The 24220-nt window shown below is 49.0% G+C and overlaps 2 protein-coding genes across 3 annotated transcripts in view; both read right to left on the reverse strand.

The window, feature by feature from the left end:
* Window positions 1-211: 211 nt before the first annotated feature.
* Window positions 212-12568, reverse strand: H1-8 (H1.8 linker histone). 2 transcript variants are annotated; one of them, XM_040491908.1, is made up of 5 exons: window positions 11929-12568; window positions 4176-4435; window positions 2072-2435; window positions 914-975; window positions 212-596 (listed from the first exon to the last, which is right to left on the reverse strand). In XM_040491908.1, exons 1-5 carry the CDS (start codon window positions 12299-12301, stop codon window positions 348-350), a joined length of 1308 nt encoding a protein of 435 aa, XP_040347842.1. In that variant the 5' UTR covers window positions 12302-12568; the 3' UTR covers window positions 212-347. The 2 variants fall into 2 exon arrangements, with proteins under 2 accessions (XP_040347842.1, XP_040347841.1); XM_040491907.1 differs by lacking the exon at window positions 11929-12568 and having other exon boundaries at window positions 4176-4870.
* Window positions 12569-18228: 5660 nt separating this feature from the next.
* RHO (rhodopsin) overlaps window positions 18229-24220 on the reverse strand; it is a 7138-nt gene continuing 1146 nt past the window's right edge. The window contains exons 2-5 of the mRNA XM_040491906.1: window positions 22460-22628; window positions 21022-21187; window positions 20676-20915; window positions 18229-19811 (exon numbers count right to left, since the gene is read on the reverse strand). Coding sequence (XP_040347840.1) covers window positions 19701-19811; window positions 20676-20915; window positions 21022-21187; window positions 22460-22628 — 686 coding nt within the window. The 3' untranslated portion in view covers window positions 18229-19700. The remainder of the gene's footprint in view (window positions 19812-20675; window positions 20916-21021; window positions 21188-22459; window positions 22629-24220) is intronic.

The following is a 24220-nucleotide window of genomic DNA, read 5'->3' on the forward strand; positions in this document are numbered from 1 at the left end:
TGCCTGCAGCATCCTTCCCCTCAGCTGTCTCCTGCTCATCCTTTAAGACCAAAAGTTGCCTCCTCCAGGAAGCAGTCCCAGATATCAGGCTGGGTTTAACACCCTTTCTGTGCCTCCACAGGCCTTGAACCCTTTACATTGTACAACCTGTCTCCCTGCAGGGCAGGAGTTCCTACCTGGGCCCAAGCCCCAGATGGCCAAATCCTTGGACTTCAGCCTCTCCTCACACCAATTTGTGAGGGGAAAAACACCTTTATTGATAAATAGGTTACAATGAAATAAATAGAGTAATGGTTTTTTGGGAAATAAAAACTTGAGCAGAATCTCAGTCTCTCTCCACCCCAGCTCTAGCTTTCAGCTTCTGTTTTCTTACTGGCCAGTTTGGACGACGAGGCCTTGGTGGGCATGCTGGGCTTTCTCGGGCCCTTGGGGGCCCCCGTCTTCCTGGCCAGGGGTGCAGGCACTGTCTTAGACCCACTGGCCCTAGGAGGAGCAGTGGCCTTGGCTTTGGGCCCCACCTTGGCCCCACAAGCAACAACTTCTTTAAGGACCTTGTTTTCTTTCTTTTTGGCTGGAGAAGCAGCACTATTCTTGTTCTATAAGAAAGCAAACCAGGGGCAAGATGACAGAGCCGGGCAGAGTTCACACATAGCTCAGAACCCACGAGAATAGGGCTGAAATCCCAGCTCCGGGTGGCTTTAGACAAGGGACCCCGCCTCTCTAAGCCTGTCTCTTAGTTGTGAAGTGGGGAGAATGATCCTCAGGACACTAGAGGGCCAGACAAAAGTCAGTGAACTGGGCTTTGTACAAAAGCAAATTACCCCCTGCCCCACAGTCCCTTCCAGTGGGACACCCATGCTCTGGCCTGCTCAGCACGGAGACCCAGACCAGGGGAGTCATGCAGGCACCTTACCTTGGGGACCGTTGATTTTGAATTCTGACTCCCAGCTTTTGTTTTCCTGTGGGCCTCACCATCTGTCAGAGAGTGAGGGAGGGAATGTGGGAAGGACCCCTTTCAGGAGGAGCTGCTGGTGGGCAGAAGGTTCAGAGACCCCTGTCCTCACCTTGTCACTCACAGGCTCTGTGACCTGGGGCAAATTGTTTGACCACTCTGAGCCTGGGTGCTCTAGTCTGCAAACTAGGGATAACAACATCTCTCACGGGTTGGTGGGGTGGGTGGGGGGAGGGGGCGGCGGGATTGACTGGACTGTGGAAGACCATCCCTCACCCTCAGCAAGGCACAAAGCAGACACCCCCTACTCTGCACTCACTCACAATAAAGACCCCTGACAGGTCTTTATTAGCCTCTAGTCTTTAGTCTGTCTTCCACATGGCAGCTGTGAAACATTTTTAAAAATACCCTGGGAGTGCCTGGGTGGCTCAATCAGTTGAGTGTCCAATTTCTGCTCAGGTCATGATCTCACAGTTCATGAGTTCGAGCCCCACGTCGGGCTCTGTGCTGACAGCTCAGAGCCTGGAGCCTGCTTTGGATTCTGTGTCTCCCTCGCTGTCTGCCCCCCCCGCTTACACTCTGTCTTTCTCTCTCAACAATAAACGTTAAAAAAATTTTTTTAAATACACACATACATACATATGTACATAAATAAAACAATACCCTGTACCCTAGCTGTTCCCCAAAGTCCTTCCATAGCTATTGCTTGTCCTCCAGATACAGTCCAGACTCCCAGCTGCCCTTCACAGTCTTTCCCTTCTGCTTCTCATGCTGCACATCGAACTATATGCACTTCTTCAAAAGCTCTACCCTCTTCATGCCTCTGGGCCTTTGCGCAGCCTGTTGTCCTCCCTGGGACACCTCCTCCAGGAAGCTTCCCCTGATTCCTCTCAGAGGAGTCAGGCTCCTCCTCTCTCTGGGTTCTCCCTTCCCTAAGCCTACCCTCCACAGCTACCATGGGTTCTCCAACTCTCCAGGTCAAGACAAGCACTCAGGCACATTTACTAGATAAGGAATCCCCTCCCCAGAGCAGGCCTCTCCCTCCTTCCTACCTCACATCCAATGGCTGTCACAAATCCCTGTGCCCAGGCCCTCCTCTCACCCCACTCACACACCTACCTTGGTTGCTCCTTCTGCCTTTGACCTTTGACTTTCCTCTTGGGCCAGTGGCACTGGGAAGGTCCTGCGTGGCCTTGTCTGGCTGTTGGGAGGCCTTCTTGGCCTCACTCAGTCTTGCCTCTTGGTCTTTGGTCTGGCTGCCCTTCTTGGGAGCCTTCTCCTTGGCTGCATCCAGTTTGGTAGGACCTGTCCTCGCCTCTCTTGGCTTCTTGGGTCCCCTTTTCACCTCACCTGGGTTGGGAGGGTCCTTCTTTGCCTCCCTTGGTTTTTTGGGACCCTTCTCCTTGGCCTCACCGGGTTTCCTGGGGGCTGTCATGGCGGATGTCTTCCTAGATTGGGCTTTCCTTTTGTGCTTGGGAACTAACTGGTAGAGGAGAGAGTGGGGTAGAATGGAGAGCAGGAGGTCTCAGGGTCTCATACCCCTACATCCCACATGAGGCACAGAGAGAACGCCTTGTTCCAAAAGAGGGAGGGGGCAGAGAAGGTGGTCAGGGGCAAGGGGAGCAGGACCACGGCCAAAATGCCTGAGGCTGAAGACACATTCTATCCCTGCACTGCTCTTCCAGAGAGGGGTGTGGCCATTTAGGAGCTGGGGGACCTGAGTCTCCTAGACCCACCTTAGGCTCTCTTCCCTCCTGCCCAGGTGGGTGTCAGGAGGGTGCAGGCGGGCTCCCCTACCCTGCACCTGAAGTCTCAAAGCCAGGCTCCTGGGAGTAAATCGCACAACACCGACCAGGAGCCCGGACTCTAGTCCTCTGAGATGCTAATTCATGAATCTCCCATCCATGACCTCCCAACCCACACATTTTCCCATCTCTGTGGCTCTGACTCTCCTTCCTGTCCCCCACCTCATGCCTCACACCTCCATGCCTCCCTGCCGCTTCCTTTCTCCCCCTTGGGTGGACCTTCCAAGTCTGATAGCTCAGAGTTCCTAACTTCCTGTGCAACTCAGGAAGTCTTCTCTTTTCCCACTGGCCTCAGTCTTCCCATCTTTACAATGGGGCCTTCAGGGAGTGAGTGACCAGTAGGCAGTTGGGGAGGCTCTTGGCAAACAGGTGGTCTCTGTCCTTCTAGAGCCTGCCTCTAAGGACATTCCTCCCTTTGCCCCCCAAATCTTATGGCTCCCCATTACCGTGAAGACCAGAAACAAATCCCCTCTCAGCATACACACATTTCTAACTACATGACACACCAGGCTTCCTTCCCTGCCTCCTCCCCTCCCTCAGCCCACTTCCCTGACTAGCTCCCAGGCCCTGCAGCCTAACCCAGCCACATGCAACCCCAGTGCCCCTGTATTGCTCCCCTTCCCCATACCCTATGCACCTGGCCTTGGCATGGCTTGTATCCAAACTCTGACCTCCACACAGGAGTTCTACGAGGGACTTCCTGCCCTCAGCCACCTACAGGGACTGGAACATGGTATGCTGAGAAAATTCCACAGTGTTCTACAGTTACTGTTAGAGCAACTGCCACGTGCTGGGGCCCAGCAATGATAAGACAGACCCCATATCTGGGTCCCTGAGATTTTCCTGGTGGCACCATGCTGGGGCTTGATTTTATGCCAAATCTGCCCTCAGCTCTGGGTGTGCCTGGATGGCCCCCCTCTGGGACCCTCCCCTTTGAAAGAGGAGGAGGTGATGGCCCAGGGAGGTGCCAGCCCTGGTTTGGAGACCTGGGGTTTAGAGCCAGTGAGCATGGGGAACACACCCAACAGTGACCTTCTAGAGCCCATGGTTGGGTGTGCCTCATCCATGGTGAAGAATTCCAGGAAGGGGCTCTTCCAAGGACCCAGAAATGAACACGGCTGAGACGGTCCCTGGTCACTGAACACACCTGACGGGGAATGAAGGTGGACACAGCAGGGACTGAGGCCCTGTGGGGGGTCTTAGATGGGGCAGGGCCCTAGCCTTCCTGGAGGAGAAGGTACCTCTGAGAAGACACAGGAAAAACACAGAGAGAAGACAGGAGGAGAAAGGCCTCTTGGCAGGGGAACAGCACACAGAGGCCAGGGAGGAGGAGCTGGGACTGAAGCTCAGACCCTGGGGCCCAGCTCCCCCACACTGTGACCTCCCTCAACCCCGTTCCCCAGCCCAAGCAGGCTCACTTTGAAGCTGCCAGTGGCCCCTCTGGCCTTGGAGTTGGTGGGCCTGACCAGGAGGCCACGGTGCATGCCGGTGGCCAGGGCCTGCTTCAGCAGGTACTTGAGCCGGAGGACATCCACCGTTGGGTACTTCTGCAGGATGTAAACCTTGATGGCCGCCACCGAGGTGCCCCGGCGCTGCTCTCCGGCCTGCAGCGCCTCCAGAACCATGCGCAGCACGGGAGGGTGACGGCGTGGCCCTCGGATGCCACTATGGCTCAGGCCTACGGATGGATGGCAGGGCGTCACCCAGAGCCCAGGCCACCCTCGGTCCCAATCAGTAACACACATGCCTGGCAGAGCACCCGCCAGGCACCAGCCAGGCCCCGCAGTGGGTGGGCAAGGGACCTGGGGGATCAAAGGCAGCCCTAGTCAGCACTACTAGCCACTGGCCAGTGAGCCTTGAGGGCAGGGAGTGCTGCTCATCTGGACACTGTCTCCCAGTGACTGACATAGGGCTGGGCACACACCAGGAGCTCCATAAAGATTCACTGAAAGAATTAAATAGTCCTTTTAGAAAACAAAATCCTTTTAGAAAACCAAAGCTTTGCACAGCTGAGGAAAGCATCACAGAATGAGAAGGCAGCCTACTGGAAGGGAGAAGATATTTGCAAATGATATACCTGACTAAGGGTTAATATCCAAAATATATAAAGAACTCCTACAACCCAATAACCAAAAAAAAAACAAACAAACAAAAAAAAAAAAAACCACCCCAATCTGATTAAAAAAGGGCAGAGGACTTGAATAGACATTTTCTCCAATGACATACAAATGGCCAACATGAAAAGATGCTCAGCATCACTGATCATCAGGGAAGTACAAATCAAAACCACAATGAGATAGCACCTCACACCTGTCAGAATGGCTAAAATTAAAGCTAAGTATTGGCAAAGATGTGGAGAAAAAGAAACCATCATGCACTGTGGGGGGGAATGCAAACTTGTACAGCCTCTATGGAAAGCAGTATGGAGGGAGGTTCCTCAAACGTTATTCCACTTCTGGGTATTTAGCTGAAGGAAACAAAAACACTAGTTCAGAAAGATACAGGCATCCCTATGTTCATTGTAGCATTATTTGCAGTAGTCAAGATATGGAAGCAACCTATGTCCATGGAGAGATGAATGGATTAAAGAAAATATGGTATATAGATATAGTGGGCTATTACTCAGCCCTAATCTTGTCATTTGCAACAACATGGATAGACCTAGAAGGTATTATGTTTAAGTGAAATAAGTCAGAGCACGACAAAGACTGTATGAATTCACCTTCATGTGGAAAATAAAAAAATTAAACAAAACAAAATGGAAACAGACTCAAATACAGAGAACAAACTGGTGGTTGCCAGAGGGGAGCAGGGAAATGGATGAAATAGGTGAAGGGATTAAGAGGTATAAACGGCCAGTAATGAAATAAATAAATCATGGGGGTGTAATGTACAGCATAGAAAATATGGTCAATAATACTGTGATAACTTTGTGCAGTAACAGAGGATAATTACACTTGTCATGGTAAGCACTTCATAATGCATATAAATAACTAGGTTAAACTAATAAAATATTGTATATCAATTAAAAATTGATTTTTAATTGACAAAATTTTTGTTTTAATTTTTTTTTTATGTTTATTTCTGAGACAGACAGAGCATGAGTGGGGGAGGGGCAGAGAGAGAGGGAGACACAGAATCAGAAGCAGACTCCAGGCTCTGAACTGTCAGCACAGAGCCTGATGCGGGGCTGAAACTCACAAACCGTGAGATCATGACCTGAGCCAAAGTTGGTCGCTCAACCAACTGAGACATCCAGGCATCCCACAATTAAAAATTGTTTTAAAAAATTAAAGATAAATCCTGGACTATTTATAGATGAAATGATAAGTCTGGCATTTGCTTTGAAATAACACAGTAGGTGAAATAAGAGTAGCCATGAGCTGGTGAGTGTTGAAGCTGGATGATGGGCACATAGGGAAGGGAGTGGTGTGGGTGGTAGATGGGAGCCACTATACCACTCTGTCTACTTCTGCATGCATTTGAAAGTTTTCATAAATAAAAGCTATAGGAGAATTGCACTTCTAGGTATGTATACTCCAGATAAATGAAAACATATGTTCAAATGAAAATTTGTACATGAACGTTCATAACGTTATTTACAATAGCCACAAAGTAACAACCCAAATGTCTATAAACTAATGAATTGAATAAACAGAGCATGGTTTTAACCATGAAGTGGAATATCATCCAGCCAAAAGAAGGAATGAAGTACTTCCTCGGAAACATGCTGGTACAAGAATCCAGTCACAAAAAGTCGCATACTATAGGATTTCATTTACAGGAAATGTCCTGAATGAGACAATCCTAGAGAGTAGATTAGTGGTTGCCAGGGACTGGGGATGGTGGGTGGGTAAGGGCAGAACTGTATTGGGCACAGGTTTTCTTTTTGAGGGCACGAAAAAATTCTAAAATTGCCTGTGGAGAAAAACACACAGCAGTGAATATACTAACAGCCACTGTACCCTTTAAATGGGTGAATTGTATGGTACATGAATTATGGAGATATCTCAATTAGCTGTGATATTTTAAGTTGCCAAAGAAAATAAGATCAAGGGGGTGAGAAGCTGTCAGTCACTATAAGGTGCATAAAAGTGGCTTAATATGAAACCTGATTTAAATGTGATTAGAAATGTTGGTTTCTGAATGATAACACTACAGACCAAAACCTCTGGGATGCAGCAAAGGCAGTCATAAGAGGGAAGTATATAACAGTCCAGGCCTTCCTAAAGAAGGAAAAAATGTCCTAGATACACAACCTAACCTTACACCTTAAAGAGCTGGAAAAAGAACACCACATAAAACCCAAAACCAACAGCAGATGGGAAATAATAAAGATTAGAGCAGAAATCAATGCTATTGAGACCAAAAAAAAAAAAAAAAAAAAAAAAAAAAAAAAAAAAAAACAAAAAAACAAAAAAACAAAAAAACACAACAACAACCAATAGAACAGATCAATGAAACCAGAAGCTCGTTCTTTGAAAGAATTAACAAAATTGATAAACCACTAGCTAGTTTTATCAACAAGAAAAAGGAAATGACCCAAATAAATAAAATTAAGGATGAAAGAGACATCACAACCAACACAGCAGAAATACAAACAATAAGAGAATATTATGAGCAATTATATGCCCATAAAATGGGTAATCTGGAAGAAGTGGACAAATTCCCAGAAACATATAAGTACCAAAACTGAAACAGGAAGAAATAGAAAATTTTAACAGACCCATAACCAGTAAAGAAATTGAATTAGTAATCAAAAATCTCCCAAAAAACAAGACTCCAGGGCCAGATGGCTTCCCAAGGGAATTCTACCAAACATTTAAGGAAGAGTGAACACCTATTCTCTTGAAACTGTTCCAAAAAAAAAATAGAAACAGAACAAAAAATTCCAAACTCATTCTATGAAGCCAGCATTACCTTGATTCTAAACCAAAGACCCCACTAAAAAGGAGAACTATAGACCCATTTCCCTGATGAACATGGATGCAAAAATCCTCAACAAGATATAGCCAACCAGATCCAACAATACATTAAAAAATTATTCACCACGACCAAGTGGGATTTATACCCGTGATGCAGGGCTGGTTCAATATCCGTAAAACACTCAAAGTGATTCATCACATCAATAAAAGAAAGGACAAGAACCACGTGATCCTCTCAATAGATGCAGAGAAAGCATTTGACAAAATACAGCATTCTTTCTTGATAAAACCCCTCAAGAAGGTCTATCAAGAAAGTAGGGATAGAACGATCGTATCTCAAGATCATAAAAGCCATATATGAAAGACCCAATGCTAATATCATCTTCAATGGGGAAAAACTGGGAGCTTTCCCCCCAGGGTCAGGAACAAGACAGGGATGTCCACTCTTGCCACTGTTATTCAACATAGTATTGGAAGTCTTAGCCTCAGCCATCAGACAACACAAAGGAATAAAAGGCATCCAAATTGGCCAAGAGGAGGTCAAACTTTCACTCTTCACAGATGACATTATACTCTATATGGAAAACCCAAAAGATTCCACCAAAAAACTGCTAGAACTGATCCATGAATTCAGCAAAGTTGCAGGATACAAAATCAATGCACAGAAATCAGTTGCATTCCTATACACCAACCATGAAGCAACAGAAAGAGAAATCAAAGAATTGATCCCATTTACAATTGCACCAAAAACACATAAAATACCTAGGAATAAATCTAACCAAAGAGATAAAAAATCTATATGCTGAAAACTATAGAAAGCTTAGGAAAGAAATTGAAGAAGGCACACACACACACACACACACACACACACACACACAGAGGAAGATATCCATGCTCTTGGAAAGGAAGAACAAATATTGTTAAAATGTCAATACTACCCAAAGCAATCTACATATTCAATGCAATCCCTACCAAAATAACACTAGCATTCTTCACAGAACTAGAACAAACAATCCTAAAGTTTGTATGGAACCAGAAAAGATCTTGAATAGCCAAAACAATCTTGAAAAAGAAAACCAAAGCAGGAGGCATCACAATCCCAGACTTAAAGCTGTATTACAAAGCTGTAATCATCAGGACAGTATGGTACTGGCACAAAAACAGACACTCAGATCAATGGAACAGAATCGAGAACCCAGAAATGGGTCCACAAGTGTATGGCCAACTAATCTTCAACTAAGCAGGAAAAATATCCAATGAAATAAAGACAGTCTCTTTAGCAAATGGTGCTGGGAAAACCGGACAGCAACAGGCAGAAAAATGAACCCGGATCATTTTTTTACACCAGACACAAAAATAAACTCAAAATGGATGAAAGACCTAAATGTAAGATAGGCAGCCATCAAAATCCTCGAGGAGAAAGCAGGCAAACACCTCTTTGACCTCAGCCACAGCAACTTCTTACTTAACACGTCTCTGGAGGCAAGGGAAACAAAAGCAAAAATGAACTATTGGGACCTCATCAAAAGAAAAAGCTTCTGCATAGCAAAGGAAACAATCAGCAAAACTAAAAGGCAACCGACAGAATGGGAGAAGATATTTGCTAACGACATATCAGATAAAGGGTTAGTATCCAAAATCTATAAAGAACTTATCCAATTCAACACCCAAAAAACAAATAATCCAGTGAAGAAATGGGCAAAAGACATGAATAGACACTTCTCCAAAGAAGACATCCAGATGGCCAACTGACATACTAAAAAATGCTCAACATCACTCATCATCAGGTAAATACAAATCAAAACCACAATGAGATACCACCTCACCCCTGTCAGAATGGCTAACATTAACAACTCAGGCAACAACAGATGTTGGCGAGGATGCGGAGAAGGAGGATCTCTCTTGCACTACTGGTGGGAATGCAAACTGGGGCAGCCACTCTGGAAAACAGTATGGAGGTTCCTCAAGAAACTAAAAATAGAGCTACCCTATGGCCCAGCAATTGCACTACTAGGCATTTATCCAAGGGATACAGGGATGCTGTTTGGAAGGGGCACATGCACCCCCATGTTTATAGCAGCACTATCAACAATAGCCAAAGCATGGAAAGAGCCCAAATGTCCATCAACTGATGAATGGATAAAGAAGATGTGGTATATATATACAATGGAGTATTACTCGGCAATCAAAAAGAATGAAATCTTGCCATCTGCAACTACATGGATGGAACTAGAGGGTATTATGCTAAGTAAAATTAGAGAACGCCAAATATCATATGACTGCACTCATAGGACTTTAAGACACAGAACAGATGAACACAAGGGAAGGAAAGCAAAAATAATATAAAAACAGGGAGGGGGACAAAAACATAAGAGACTCTTAAATATGGAGAACAAACAGAGGGTTACTGGAGGGTTGTGGGAGGGGGATGGGCTAAATGGGTAAGGGGCATTAAGGAATCTACTCCTGAAATCATTGTTGCACCATATGCTAACTAACTTGGATGTAAATTTAAAAAATAAATTAAATTAAAAAAAATAAAGAAATGTTTTCTGATCAATTTGCAAAACTTAAAGACTTTTTAAAGAGAATCAGTTAGTTAAATATACATAAATATATAATTTTCCCCCAAACACATATCGAAGTAGAAAAAAAAAACAAACAACACACCCAGAGACTCTAGATGTCAAGCAAACGTAGAGACCTAATCCAATTCAACCATTGCTGTCTCCTGGCCACGAAGAGCCCAGTGTCTGGGAATATTCATTTTGGGGCCAAAGTTTGTGAATGGGTGGAGTCCCTGGTCAGCCACCTGCAGGACCTTGGGAGTTTCACTTTCTTCTCCTCGCTTCAGTCTTCCCATCTGTGTAGTGGGCATAGAGCCCCTAGGGAATCTGTACCCTCCCAGCTACAGTGTCCTCCAGCCTGGCCTGTGGGAAGTGTTCTAACCCTTCCTCAGCTTCCCCAAACCAGGCCCTATCCCAGGGAGCCACCCCAAGTCTCCTCTGTCCCCAGTCCCTGCGGCTGAATTCAATTCCTTATTACGCATCATTCAATGCCTGCTACATCCTGGGAGGACCAGAAGTCATAGCTTTTCCCCAAACTTGTCCTCCATCTTCTCTCCCCAGGAATGACACCACCACACCTACCCAGACACCCAAGCAAGAACCTGGACGACCTCCTGGACCTCCCTACCCTTCCCCACCACACCACTCCACCCCTTCCTTGTGGGATTCTCTCTCTGCCACCCCACCCCGAGGGTCTCAGCCTTCTTCTCATATCCCTCACCTCCTGCTGGCCCTCAGTGTAAGGGTCCAAGGCCCTGGCTGAGGCCTGGGAGGCTACCCCTTCCTGTGATGCCACTCTGCCCCTGGCCAGAGCAGGGCTTGTGAATAACTGGATGTTCCCCCAGCCCCCTCACCTCTGGGCCTCTGCCCATGCTCTTCCCCCTGCCTGGTTGGCCTTTGTCCCCCACGGTCATCAGGTAGTTCTCGCTTTAAGGCCCATGATTTATATACCGCCCTGACTTTCCAAGCCAGGATGAGCAACTCTGCCGTGTGCTCCAAGGCACCTGGAGCCCACCCTCTAACTTTTCCTCTGAAGGAGTATTTACTCATCCTCAGAATGCTTCCCCTGCTTCACCCTCTTGTCCTGGATGAGGTTTAACCCTCTTTCAGTGGTCGCCTCCTCCAGAGAGCCTTCCTTGATCTCCCAGAGTGGGTCGGCAACTGCTCTGGGTTCCTAGAGCCCTCTGTATTCCTGACATTAAGGCGCATGCCCAATTATCAAATGGGATCTCATCAGTGAGGCAGTCTAGCTCATCAGACTGGGAGCTCCTGGAGGGAATGAACCTATCTATATCCAGAGAAACACTGAGGCATTGTTTGTTGATTGAAACTTGGGATGCAGCCCTGAATTCAAGGCCCGACTCTGCATCAAATGCAATGTCCCTCCAACTAGCTGCCCTGCAGCTGCGGCCGGCCACCCACCCTCCCCACCAAAAGAAAATGGGCTCCAGCTGGAGAGGCCCCGCTCTGCCCGCTTTCCTGGAGTTGGGCCAGCCTCAGCCCCCAGGCTGTACCTGGCCCTGCTACCTCTGGCATCAGCTCTTCTGCCAAATGAGCAGGTGAAAATTCAAACGGCTTCCAGGATGGGTGCTGGGGCCAGGAGCGGAGGCTGGATGACAGAGGAGGGTCCAGAACATGCAGGGAACCAGCTCACGAGGACCCCACCTCCCTTTGCCTACCTGGCTTTTCAGACTCAGACAGCCCAGATGACCCCACTGCGGAGGTCAAGGATGCTGAAGAGGTGGAGGTGTCACTGGAGGCAATGCTCCCAGGAGCCATTGCACGGGTAGATGCAGACACAGATGCAGGTAGTTGACCCCCTCCCCAGGCATGAGGCTGCCAGGCCTGCCCACTCCTCTTATATATCCACAGCCTGGCCCCACCACTCCAATTAGCCCCTGATTGGGCTGGGAGGCTCTGAGCTGCTGATTGGGGCAGGAGGGCTGGGATGGGGCATTGCAACCCTGCCTGTGTGCCGACACCCCAGCTGAGCCACCCACTCCTGGGTGACCTCATATGAGTCAGTTGACTTCTCTGCGTCTCAGGTCCCATGGCAAAATGATGGGTGCTCAGATGCTTGATCCCTCCTGCACCCTCTGACTCCACGGGGCCTGGAGATGCTGATGGGGAACTGGGCACACCTGGGTTGGGGAGGTGACCACTGAGGCCTCCAATCCCACCTGCCCCAGGGCTGCTCCTGTTCCCAGGCCACTGCTGGCCTTGGTTTCTCAAGAAGTTGGAGGCCCACTGGTGGGGTTTGCCTGGAGCTGACACCCCCCAATCAACCTGTGGCCTCCTTTTGTTTTGTTTTATAAGAAAGAATTTTTAAGGGATGAATGAGCAATTTTTAAATAAAATTGCCTAGCAAGTCTCCAGAAATAAGTATAACCATTGATAAAATGGACAAAGAATATGACTAGGCAATTCACCGGAAAGGCTGATAATAAACCCAAGAAAATATTCTCGACCTCCTTGGCATTCAGGAAAATTCAAATTGAAACAATGATGAGATACTAGCTCCCCATCAAATTGACTAAAATTGAAGACAGCGTAGGCAAGGATGCAGGGAGCCTGGCCCTCAGTGCCTCTGCTAAGGGTGTAAATTGGGGTGCAGTCTGCTTTGGAAAGGTATTCCCTTAAACTCAGCAATTGCACTTCTCTGTCCTAGAAGTGCAGTAGTCAGAAAAGAAACAATTGCTACATTATTTAGAAAAGAAAAAAAAAAAAAAGAGAACTTCCACATGAATCACTGGAGGCTTGACTGAACTACTCCCTTCTGCAGAAAACTCTGCAGCCATTTGAAATGATGAGGTGAATTAAAACAAGGATGAGGTGGTTATGGCACACCTGGTAGAATGACAGATATTTAAATTAGATCTATAGATGCTGAGTGTCCAGCACATGAAGAAACACATAGCCACTGGGAGGGTAAGCTGGTAGCCACTCTAGAAAGCAATGCAGTGACATCGAACATAACTAAAGATAGATTCACACCCCCCCATGGCACTGTGGGTATAAATCTGAGAGAAACCCTTACACCAATAAAGATCCTCGCTGCAATCCCAGCAAAAATTCAAAACAACCTAACTACCCACCAAAAGAAAGGCAGACAAGTAAACTGTGGTCTAGTCACATGGTGGAGTAGTATAGAGCAGTGAAAATGAACGAACCAGAGGGGCTCCTGACTGGCTCAGTCAGTGGAGCATATGCAACTTGTGATCTCAGGGTTGTGAGTCTGAGCTCCATATTGGGCATAGAGACAGAAGGAAGGAAGAAAATACATAAATAAATAGATGAATGAATGAATGAATGAATGAATGAAAATGAACCACAATGTGTCCGTGGAATATGCGCTCCCTTTCTGAGAAGAAAGAATTTGTGTCTGTGCAAGTATATGTGTGTGTGTGAGTGTGCATGCAAGTGAAGGCATAGAAGAAGGTCTGAAAGGATTCACACCAAGGTAATAGCTTTGGTTACCTCTGAGGAGGGTGTAGGAGTTGGAGGGACAGGTTTAAAACAAACTTCCATTCTTCCTTCCTTCCTTCCTTTGTTGTTGGGATTTTTCCAGGGACTCTCCAGCACCAGAGTCTGGATTGAGGGAGGTGATGGCCATCAAAGTGTTCTAAAGTGAAATCAGAGATCACTCCTCTCCTGCCTAGCACCCTTCATAGCTCCCTACTGTCTATGTGTGGAGGCTTGACCTCTTTTGTCCTGCTTATGGAGCCCCTTTCTCCCTAGAGGCCCACAGTCCAACCTCTGTGACTCTTGGAATGGGCTAGATGTTGAGAGCTGGGCTTTCTTCTGTGTTTCCTTTGTGTGTGTGTTAGATGGATGCAAAAATGTCCCCAATTTCTCACCCGTGCCCATATCCATGTCCATTTGCATGCAACTTTGCAGCTCCTCTCATACTCTTTAAATATGAGCTGGCCTTGTGACTTGCTTTGACCAACAGGATACGATGGAAGTGATGCCATGGCAGTCCCAATCCTGGCTAGCCCACTGGAGCTCAGAGGTTCGCAGCTCAGTCACCCCTGCCACCCAGCCCACAGCTGGTCAAACGGCCAAACCTCCAGTTGACCATGGATGCTTTAGAGATCTGCAGAGATCAACCAAGTTGAGTCCAGATCAGCAGAACCACCTGGCTGACTCACAGTCACAAACAACAATGGTGTGTTGTTTTAAAACATGAGGTTTGGGGTTGTTTGTCGTGCAGCATAAGCTAACTGATCCACTGCCTAGAAGGCCCTTCTTTACCCCCCACCTACCTTCTCTGGACTGTTTCCTACTCATCATTTTGGCCTCAGTGTAGCTCAGAAAAGCCCTCGCTGACCCCTTAGGAGGTTAGGGTCCTCTCCTCTGGCTCCAGCAGCCCCTGGGACCTCCAGCACTCTAAGTTCCCACTCGTCCACACTAGCCCCTGAGCTCTGAAGGGCCCTGGGGGTAGGCAGAGCTGTGTTCGACTTGTTCTGGTGGTATCTCTGGTGCATAGCACAGTGCCTGGCACACAGTAGGGGCTCAGCACCCATTGCTGTGGAACCCCAGTGCCAGAGCCCAGCCTGGCTGAATGAAGGGAGACCTGAGAACCATCTGCAGGAACCACATTAGAGCGGAAGGCGAGATGAGGCAAAGAGGCACATGGTGCTGGCACACACAGGGGCAGCAATTTTGATCACATTGTGGGAAATTTCCAAGAATTGAGAAATAGAGAAAAACTTGGAGATACAAACATTCCCATGAGCTTCATGTGAAACCCTGCTCCCAGGCTGTGCCAGGATAGAGTTTTGCATTTGGAGGGGAAGAAGTTCTAAAATGCACTGCAGATCTAAAAATTCTTCTAGAGCATTGCCTTTTTACAGGGAAATGATAACTGTGAGCATCAGATGCTGGAGAGAGGGCGGGCTGCTTGGTGTACTTATTTGACGCTTATTGAGGTCTGTAGGGAATTTAAATTTCTGCTGACAACTGTTTTACCATCTTTGAACATTGAATGGGGGCGTCCTACATGTGAACTTTCTCATAGGTCTGAAGATTACATTCTAAACTTTTTGAAGCAGTGATAGGGTGTCTTGTTTTGTGTAACTCTAGCCCCTGTAGCATCAGGACATTTGTGACATTAGTCAACAAATGCATAGAGGGCAGGGTAGATATGGTAATAGCTGCCACGTTCTACGTCCATATACATATTTTATATTCGCTATCTTATTTATACATGAAGACACTAAAGTTCAGAAAGGACCTGTACTAAATCTTCCTGAGTCCGGACCCTAGGCTGCAACATGGAAGCGCTCTGTGTTAGTGAGGAAACCAGCTATAATTCCAAAATAACAGTGGCTTAAACGAGAAACCATGAAGTCATTCTCTCATGAGACTCTTCAAGTGCAAGTTGTGCAGGACAGGAAGGCAGCATAGAGGACCTGCAGTCTCCTTCTCGCCTGATGCTGTGCTGTTCTCTGCCCACGGACTGCACCTCATGATACAAGATAGCTGCTGCAGCTCTGGTCATCACGACCACATTCCAGCCATCAGACAGGAAAGAAGAGAAGTGAAGGATGCCTCCATTCTCTGAAATGCACAACCCAAAACTTCATATACTACTTCTGATTATACTTCACTGGCCAGACCTTAATGTCATACCACTGCAGATGCAAAGGAAACTGGGAGGTGCAGTCCTGCACTGGGTAGCTAGGTGCCCAGCTAGAACTTGATGTGATATTATTAAAAGGAAGAAAGGGAATAAATATTGGGGGCAGTTAGCACTTGCTTCCCCCTTTCCTGAGGCCCCTTTGCTACTTTAATTTCTTGACTCTCACACCAGGGGCTCTATCTCCTACCACTCCAGGGGCTGCTCCTTTGAACTTGATTCACATTTTTGGGAAGGAAACTCCTATTTATTGAGTGTCTACTGTGCACTGCAATTTTTATAGCAACAATCTCGTTAGTCTGTGGACAATTCTACCAACTGAGATGAGTCTCCTCTTTCAAGCTCAGAGGCCTGAGACCTAGTGAGGTTCAGGAACATGGTGTGAGGTTGCAGGGCTGAGAAGGGCATGCACTGTCTCTCTGGGGCCACCCTGGGACGTCAGGGGTGCATGTGCCTACTGGGGGACATGGGGCAGATTGCCATCAGGCTTTGCTGTCTCTGTGGTGGTATGGGGGTGGGAGGCTTAGTTCATACTCTCTTCTCCCAGAGGTAAGATCAGGGGTGAGAGAGCTCTGTGTCCCTGTGGCTGGCCAGGCCACAGCCCAGAGACTTGCTACCTGCAACCCATCTCTGAGTCCCCAGCTCAGCCTGGCCTGGGGTCAGCTTCCTAAGATCAGGCTGACTATAGATGTGATTGTATATAAGAGGTGTTCCATAAACCTGTTGGCTACCTGGAGCTTGGAGACGAGGTGGGTAACACCCTCAACCAAACCTAAGTCAGCCCTGCCTTGCCTTTATTGGCAAATGTCCCCAAGTGCCTGTCAAATCGGTTATAAATTAAGGAGGGAAAGAGGTTTTCCCCTCTACCATGAAAAAACAGAGACTTCTGGCTAGAGAGTTAATTTTTTCCTCTGAATATGTAGCTAAAACAAGGATACCACTCCTCAGAATAAGTGGACTGAGGTGGGGCAGTGAGGAAAGAGGGCTGCCTGCAAAGCAAGCATGTCTCTCCCATGGCCATGCCTGGCCCAACACATCAGAAATGGAGAGTGAGATGTGCGGGACCCACCATGGGAATCTTCTCCCCTGGGTCCCCAGTGTGGGAGGGAAGCCTGGTGTAGCTGGACATCACCTACTTAGACAGAGGCCAGCCCCTCTGGGCCACCGTTAGTTCTGCCCACCCTGTCTCTGGGCCTCTTCCTTTTGGTAACGACACTCCCCCCCCCCACCCCAGGAATCTTTTGGGCTCCTTCCAGTCCCCACCCTCACTCAGACCATTTGGTTTATCTAGGGTTAACCCTACCTTGGTCTGAGTGATCAGGTGACCCAGCCCTGGCCAATGAGAGGCTACATCCCCATCCCAGCCTGGTGATAGGTTTAGGGACAATGAGGTGACTCAAGCCGGGCCTATCAGAGGATGAATCCCCATTTTAACCTGGTGACAGGATTAGGAGTGATCAGGTGACCCAGACCTGGCCAGTGAGAGCCCTACCCAGGATCTTTGCTGGAACTGTCAGGAAAAACAGCTTACTTTCTGCAAGGCTAGCTGAGCTTGGGACTGCTGGTAGCCCTTTCCAAAGCCAACAGAGAAAACTATAATCAGAGGGGAGATACAGAAGTCTGATAACATCTGAGCACCTGCATCTAGCCGTGCCTGAAGCCCTGGGTTTTTTTTGTTTTGGGGAGCCAACAATTTCTCCTTTCTGTTTCAGCCCTTTTGAGTTAGATTTCCTGCCACTTGCAGCCAAAGAAACCCTGACTGGCACCACCTACGGAGGCAGAGTATATCACCTAGAGGGGCAAGAGTAGAGATCCCAGCTATTACCTGCTTCAGCCCCCACCATGGCACTGGGGAACTTCCATCTCAGGCTCCAGCCACCCTTTCCCACCTTGGAGGTTGAGGGTAACTCTTGAGACTATGTCTCCATCCTTGTTCCCTTTGCAGATGGTGTTCTTGGTAAGGCCAGCTCTGAGCTGAGGCCCAGTAATGTCAGAAGTCTCCCACTGGCTACAGTGTACCAGGAAGCAGGCTGGCCACGTGAAGTTTGCGGTCCCCTCAAGCTCAGGTTCAGATTCCTTTTTGCTGATAAGGAGACTCAGAGAGATGGCCAAACTTGCTTGCAGTTTCAAAGGTCACCTGGGTTTCTGTGACTCCAAAGTTGGGGCTTTTCTCATTCCCGGGCCTGCTCCCTCCACCCCACACCCGCAGGGGGCCCTGCTGGTTGCCCAAACCCAGCATCCCAGGGTTAGAGATCAGGTGGAAATTACTGCCCAATTTCAATCCATCCTACAGAGAAAGAGCTTGAGAGCAACAAAAACCACCACCCTTAACACCAAGTATAGGAGCTGAGCTTTTAATGCCCCGATTTGCCTAGTCTCCAGGCAGAGCTGGGAAGAGTTAGAGCTTCTGGAGGGGCAGTTATGCAAGCAGCACAATTCTGATACCCTAGAGTTCCCACCAGCTTTGCAGCAAGGACTTTCCAGAATGGAGAATGGACTGGAGCTACTAAAAACAGGCTTACCCAGCAAGGGTGCTCAACTCTGGGATCTGTGAACATCCCCAGGGAAGATGGGCCCATCTGAATTTCCCACTTTTTGTTTCTGAGATCTTTGAGAAAAGGGATCCACTGGGGACTCAGCTCTTCATTAAATGTGGGCAGGTGAATATGGCTTCTAGCTCATGCTGGCCTAGAGTTGCTGGCCTAGCATATGGCCATGCTGGCCTAGAGTCTAGCCTAGCATATGGCTTCTAGGCCCAGCTCCATGCTGGCCTAGAGTTGCTGTGGCCTAGGGGCTGGGAAGGAGGGCAGGTAGTTTGCAGAAGCTGAGAGAAAGGCCTGTCTCTCCCTAGGCTGCATGAGGAAGGGGAGGCACCGGGCCTGGGAGTTCACGTCAGAGGTGAGACCCTGGGCCTTGGTCCCAGACTGCAGTCCCCTAACATTGTTTTTTCAGTCCAGATGACTGTATTCTGCATTCCCTTGACTGTCCCTCTCTGCAGACCGACCACCAGCCCTGGTCTGGCCTTGACATCTGGTAAATTAAAAAAAAACCTGCTGAGGCTTGATGCTCAGGGCCTTGCCCAGTCTCAAAATGGTCACTATCAAGAAGAGATGATCATATTAGTTAATTATATTAATTGGTGTTATTCATAATGTTAACTACAATCTGTACAGCTCCTTACCATTTACAAAGTGCTTACACACACTCACACACACACATATACACACATATATGAGATCAAAATCTCATTTGATCTTCACAGCAGCCATGCGTTGGCAGGACCAAGGATTTGGGGTTTCCATTTTCTGGGGGAAGAAAGTGAGGCCCAGGGAGGGAAACTGTTCAAGGACATCAGCCGAGGGTGAGCTGCAGCTAAGGTGGTTTTGAGAGGGTAGATATGCTCTCCCTGCCCATTCATTCCTTCATTCATTCCCCCATTCGTTCCTTCCTTCATCCATCTAGCATTTATTAAGCACCTACTGTGTGCCCCACTCTGTGCTATACACTTATCCCTAAGCTGGGACACTTTTCCAGGGAGCAAGAGTTCTTCTGTTCCTGAGACATGAGTTTGGGGAGAGGAGGGGCAGAGATCCCACCAGCCCCTGGGAACTCAGGACTCCAGATCGGGCCATACTTGTCGAGTGGGGAGCCTCATTTTTCTCTCGTTATTCTTTTTTTTTTTTTTTTTAACTCAAGGAGTCTGTGCAACCTGGTTCCAACAGACCTGGCTCCTGGTGGGGCAGCTGTGGCTGGGGGTAGGCATAGGGAATGGGAGACTCCTACAGTTGACCATAGAGTCCTTGGCAGGGCTTAGGCCGGTGCCACCTGGCTGGTCTCCGTCTTGGAGGCGGTGGTGGAGGCCTCGTCATCACCCAGTGGGTTCTTGCCACAGCAGAGGGTAGTGAGCATGCAGTTCCGGAACTGGAAGGCAAAGAGCGTGAGTCAGAATCAGGGTCCACCGAAAGTGTGTGTAGCAAACTGGAGTGGTTGGCAAGATTTACCTCCAACCCCTTCCCTGCTTCTGGCTCTCACAGCCTCCACTCCCCTCTCAAATCTGGCTTCCTGGAGGGAATTTAGTAGCGCATGTGGCCCCACCCCAGAGATGCCAGGGACCAAACCCAAGAGGGCTCTGCTACTGATGACATTCCCTGATGCCCTCTGTGTGCCAAGGGCTATCTGTAAGTACCTTATATAGCCCTCAAGTTTGGGATTTTGCCCTCTCTAGGAACACAGACACTGAAGCCCAGAGAAGGGAAGTGACTTCCCAAGTGTCAATCAGCTAAAAAAGAAGAACTGGGATTTGAAACCAATATGCCTAACTCTAGAGACCATGTTTTCCCCCACAGGTTCATGGATTCTGCAGAGAAGTCACTGGTTGGTGTTAAAGAACTGCTTTATCCCTTCCTCCCTCGGAATAAGACTTTAGCTCCTTGTTCAGCTTTGTGGAGACTGGCACCATCCCATTCCCAGGCTTGGGACTTAGACCATTTGACTTTTAAAGTGGGCCTCCAGAACCATCTGGACTGGCACTTCTCATACTTGAGCCAGTGTGAGAGTCACCTGGTGGGCTTGTTAGAAATGCAGGTTCCTGGGCTCACCCTGAGCTTCTGATTCAGCAGGAATCTGCATTTCTCCTAGATGACTCTGATGCTCTGGGGGATACCAGTTTCCCTGCCTAGTTTTGCAGGTGAAATGACTGAGGCCCAGTCAAGGACATGGCTTGTCCTCCGCAGGCAATGCCTGCAGCCTGGGGCCCCTGGACCCTTCCGCCCCGCCAGCAGGCACCTGCTTGTTCATCATGATGTAGATGACAGGGTTGTAGATGGAGGAGGACTTGGCGAAGAACGCCGGGAGTGTCATGAAGATGGGGCCAAAGTTGGAGCCCTGGTGGGTGAAGATGTAGAATGCCACGCTGGCGTAGGGCACCCAACAGATCAGGAAAGCAATGACCATGATGATGACCATGCGAGTGACCTCCTTCTCAGCCTTCTGGGTGGTGGCTGACTCCTGCTGCTGGGCTGCCGCCTGTAAGGACACAGGGTCTGCTGTCCAGACTGTGGCTCCTTTGGGACAGAGGCCAGTCTCAACCCAACCAATGTATGTGTCCCCAGCACCCAACACAGGTCCATACCTCCTTGACTGTGAAGACAAGCTGCCCGTAGCAAAAGAAGATGACGATCATGGGGATGGTGAAGTGGACCACGAACATGTAGATGACAAAGGACTCGTTGTTGACCTCTGGCTTGAGTGTGTAGTAGTCGATCCCGCATGAACACTGCATGCCTTCAGGGATGTACCTGACCACCAGAGGGGGACGGGGCAAGAGAGGGCACGGGGAGACCCACATGTGAGGGACTTGAGGAACAGACCCCCAACACACCTGCTGTGTGGCTGGGCTTGCTCTGGGCCCCGCTTTCCCTCTCTTTAAAAGAGGCATAATAAAATATCTGCATGGCTGCATGACTGTGAGGATCAAATCAACGGAGATGAGGGATTCAAATGCCCTTGTGAAAACAGCCATGCTATCATGAGACGGCCCAGTCTCTTGCCTAGCAGAGCCCGGACACCGCGGACCTGCGCTGTGTTTCCTCACCACACTGGCTGCTTCTAGTGGCTGGAGGCTCCGGCTGTGCAAGGCAGAGGTTGGTGGGGAGACGGGAAAAGCCCCCGAGCTCTGTATTTGAGGCAGTTTGTACAAACTAGGGTCTTACTAACAGGGTAAGAGTATTTTCTAGGCCAAAGATGGGCACACAGAGTAACTAAGGGATCTTTGCACAGTTTCGAGAAACAAGAGGTCCCAGGGACAGACGGTTAGGATGTTTCTGTGATTTCAGAGGATGGTGACAATGGAGTGTCTATTGGCTGTGCCTGTGGGGATGGGACTGGGCAGGACTGGAGAAAACAGGGAAAGAGGCTGGAGGCGATGGGCTCAGATTCAACAAAGGACAAAAAAATAAATAAATAAAATAAAAAAGAAAATTGACCCCAGGAAGCTGAGAGAGGAGGGAAGGGAAGAAAGATTGGGAATTTCCTAGAAGCAGAGGGACACAAGGCCTCCAGGAACCCACAGGGTCACCCGTCCAGTTTCCCAAACCACTGTCCTCCCATCTCTCATCTGAGCCCCATTTGCAGATGATGGACTAGAGGCTGGACAGGACACAGTTCCCAAGGGCTACAGTGTCACCCACCTGCACTAGGTAGGCTTGGCCTCCCCAGGTGCTGAGGACCAAGGTCAGAGGGAGCTGCCTATGGGGCAAAGAGGATTGGAATCTGGTCCTGGCTTAGTTGAGGATTAGGGGCACAGCCAAGGTTAAGGGTTGGCCATCTTGGATTCTCCTTGACATGGGACCCAGGAGGTGGCACTAGCCCCTGGAGCAACATTAGGGTCTGATTCTCTCTTCCCCTACCCTAAACCCCAACCCTGGGAGAGCTGCCAGGGTGGGTGTTCGGGGAGGGGGACATATAAGCTCGGTGCCCAGAACGAGACAGCCCCAGGTTTGAGTCCTGGCCGGGGACCCTGTAAAGAACCCCCACCCCAGGGACCCTTCCCTTCTGCTTAGTGCCATTACCTGGACCAACCAACGAGGGGGGGTGCAGCGCAGGCCAGTGCCATGACCCAGGTGAAGGCGACGCCCATTATGGCATGGTTCTCCCCAAAGCGGAAGTTGCTCATGGGCTTACACACCACCACGTACCGCTCAATGGCCAGGACCACCAAAGACCACAGGGCAATTTCACCTGCAAGGCAGTCAGCTATCAGTCAACACATCACCTGCCTGGACCCCCCTGTCCAAGGAGGAAGCGCTCCTCCTGGATGGGAGAGGGCAGGCAGGAAGGCCACCTAAGGCACAGTTGGAGCCAGGACTTGGGAAAGAGAGGGCTTCGATTCTGAGAAGAGGAGCCAAGGGGCTGTGAGGCAGAAAGGCATTATGCTGAGAAGAGAGTGAACCGGGTACCTCCCAGGAAGAGGAGTTAGTTCAGTCAGAGCTCTGGGTTCATGAAGGACAGGAAATCAGATTCCAGGGTCATGATTAGACTAGGAGTCCTGTAGGGAGTTTTTGCAGAAGAATGTGCACTTCATGGGGCAACAGGCAGAGTGCCTGCTGGAGCTAGAATTCCTGCTCTCCCTCTTGTGCAGCAGCCTCTCCCCTGTGGGGAATGAAATAACCTGGGCCTGTGGGTCCCCACCTGGGAGCCAGAAAGCTGGGCAATGTTTTGCCCAGAAGAAGAAGCAGGAAAGAATGGTGGAATTCAGACAACTGCCCTACACATCACCCCAGAAACTCACTCAGGAGGGTAGCCATAGAATTTGTCAACCAAACCGGGACATTTCTGAGAGAGAAAAACAACACTACTAAGTATTACTCCAGGAAAATAATTGTAAACTGACGCCAGCCCGGCAGAGAAGTGCCTACCTGCATGTGGCCTCCATCTCACCCCTGCCTTCTAGCCTGAGACTCCTCAACCCACCTCCAGCCTTATTGTGTGTGTGGGGCTTATCCCCTTCCAAGAAACCCCTTCCATAGGGGAGGCGCTAGACCTGTGTGGAGATCTGTAGCTTTGAAAAGTGCGATCAAATAGTTCCTTTGACTAGAAAACTGATGGGGTTGCTGCAGAGATAACAGATCCCGTTTAGTAGATGAGAAGAGCGAGGCACGGAGGAGAGAAGAGGCACATTCAGGGATGTGGCAGGGCAGTGACAAGGGCCTAGGTCTCCTGGCTCAGATCCAGAAGTGCCTCCCTTCTCTGAGGACACATGGCAAGCAGGCAAGCAGGAGAGAGCCAGGGTGGCTGGGAGAGCCCAGCACCAGCCACAAGGACTGTTCTGCCTCCTTGTCTTCTCCCTCTTTCGCATGTCCAGGACACTGTCTCAGCCCCATGCCTGGGGAATCTCCAGCCACCGCTGGGCGTCTGTCACCTTCAATGGTCACAGATCACCCAGTCTCAGGCCACGAGGTAGGAGTGATATAGGGCTGCCACACACAGGCGGACACTTCTCTGCAAGATGGGATAGATACCGGTGGGGAGAGACTGAGCCCATTGTTTAGCACAGGCAAAGTCCAGTGGCTGGAGGACTAATGATCTGTGTGCCACCCCGGTCTGAAAGCCCTGAGCACACAGATCTGTCTTGTCCGGCTCTATTCCCACTGCCCAACATGGGTCTGACAAGGCACAGCTTCTCTGAGGGAAATAGAACATGGCCTGAGGAGCCACAGAAATGTGGGCTCAGGTCATGATCTCATGGTTTATGGGTCCAAGCCCTGCGTCAGGCTCTGTGCCGACAGCTCAGAGCCTGGAGCCTGCTTCGGATTCTGTGTCTCCCTCTCTCT

The sequence above is a fragment of the Herpailurus yagouaroundi genome, unplaced genomic scaffold (genome assembly GCF_014898765.1).
Source record: "Herpailurus yagouaroundi ecotype Mexico unplaced genomic scaffold, PumYag 183, whole genome shotgun sequence".
Classification (NCBI taxonomy): domain Eukaryota; kingdom Metazoa; phylum Chordata; class Mammalia; order Carnivora; family Felidae; genus Herpailurus; species Herpailurus yagouaroundi.

Excerpts from the sequence above, each read along its gene's own strand:
- H1-8 (XM_040491908.1), bottom strand. The coding sequence starts at position 12,301 with ATGGGACCTGAGACGCAGAGAAGTCAACTGACTCATATGAGGTCACCC. Across the intron at positions 4,436-11,928 it reads GTCTGAGTCTGAAAAGCCAG|GCCTGAGCCATAGTGGCATC; the intron begins GTAGGCAAAGGG and ends ATCCATCCGTAG. Across the intron at positions 597-913 it reads CAAAATCAACGGTCCCCAAG|AACAAGAATAGTGCTGCTTC; the intron begins GTAAGGTGCCTG and ends GCTTTCTTATAG.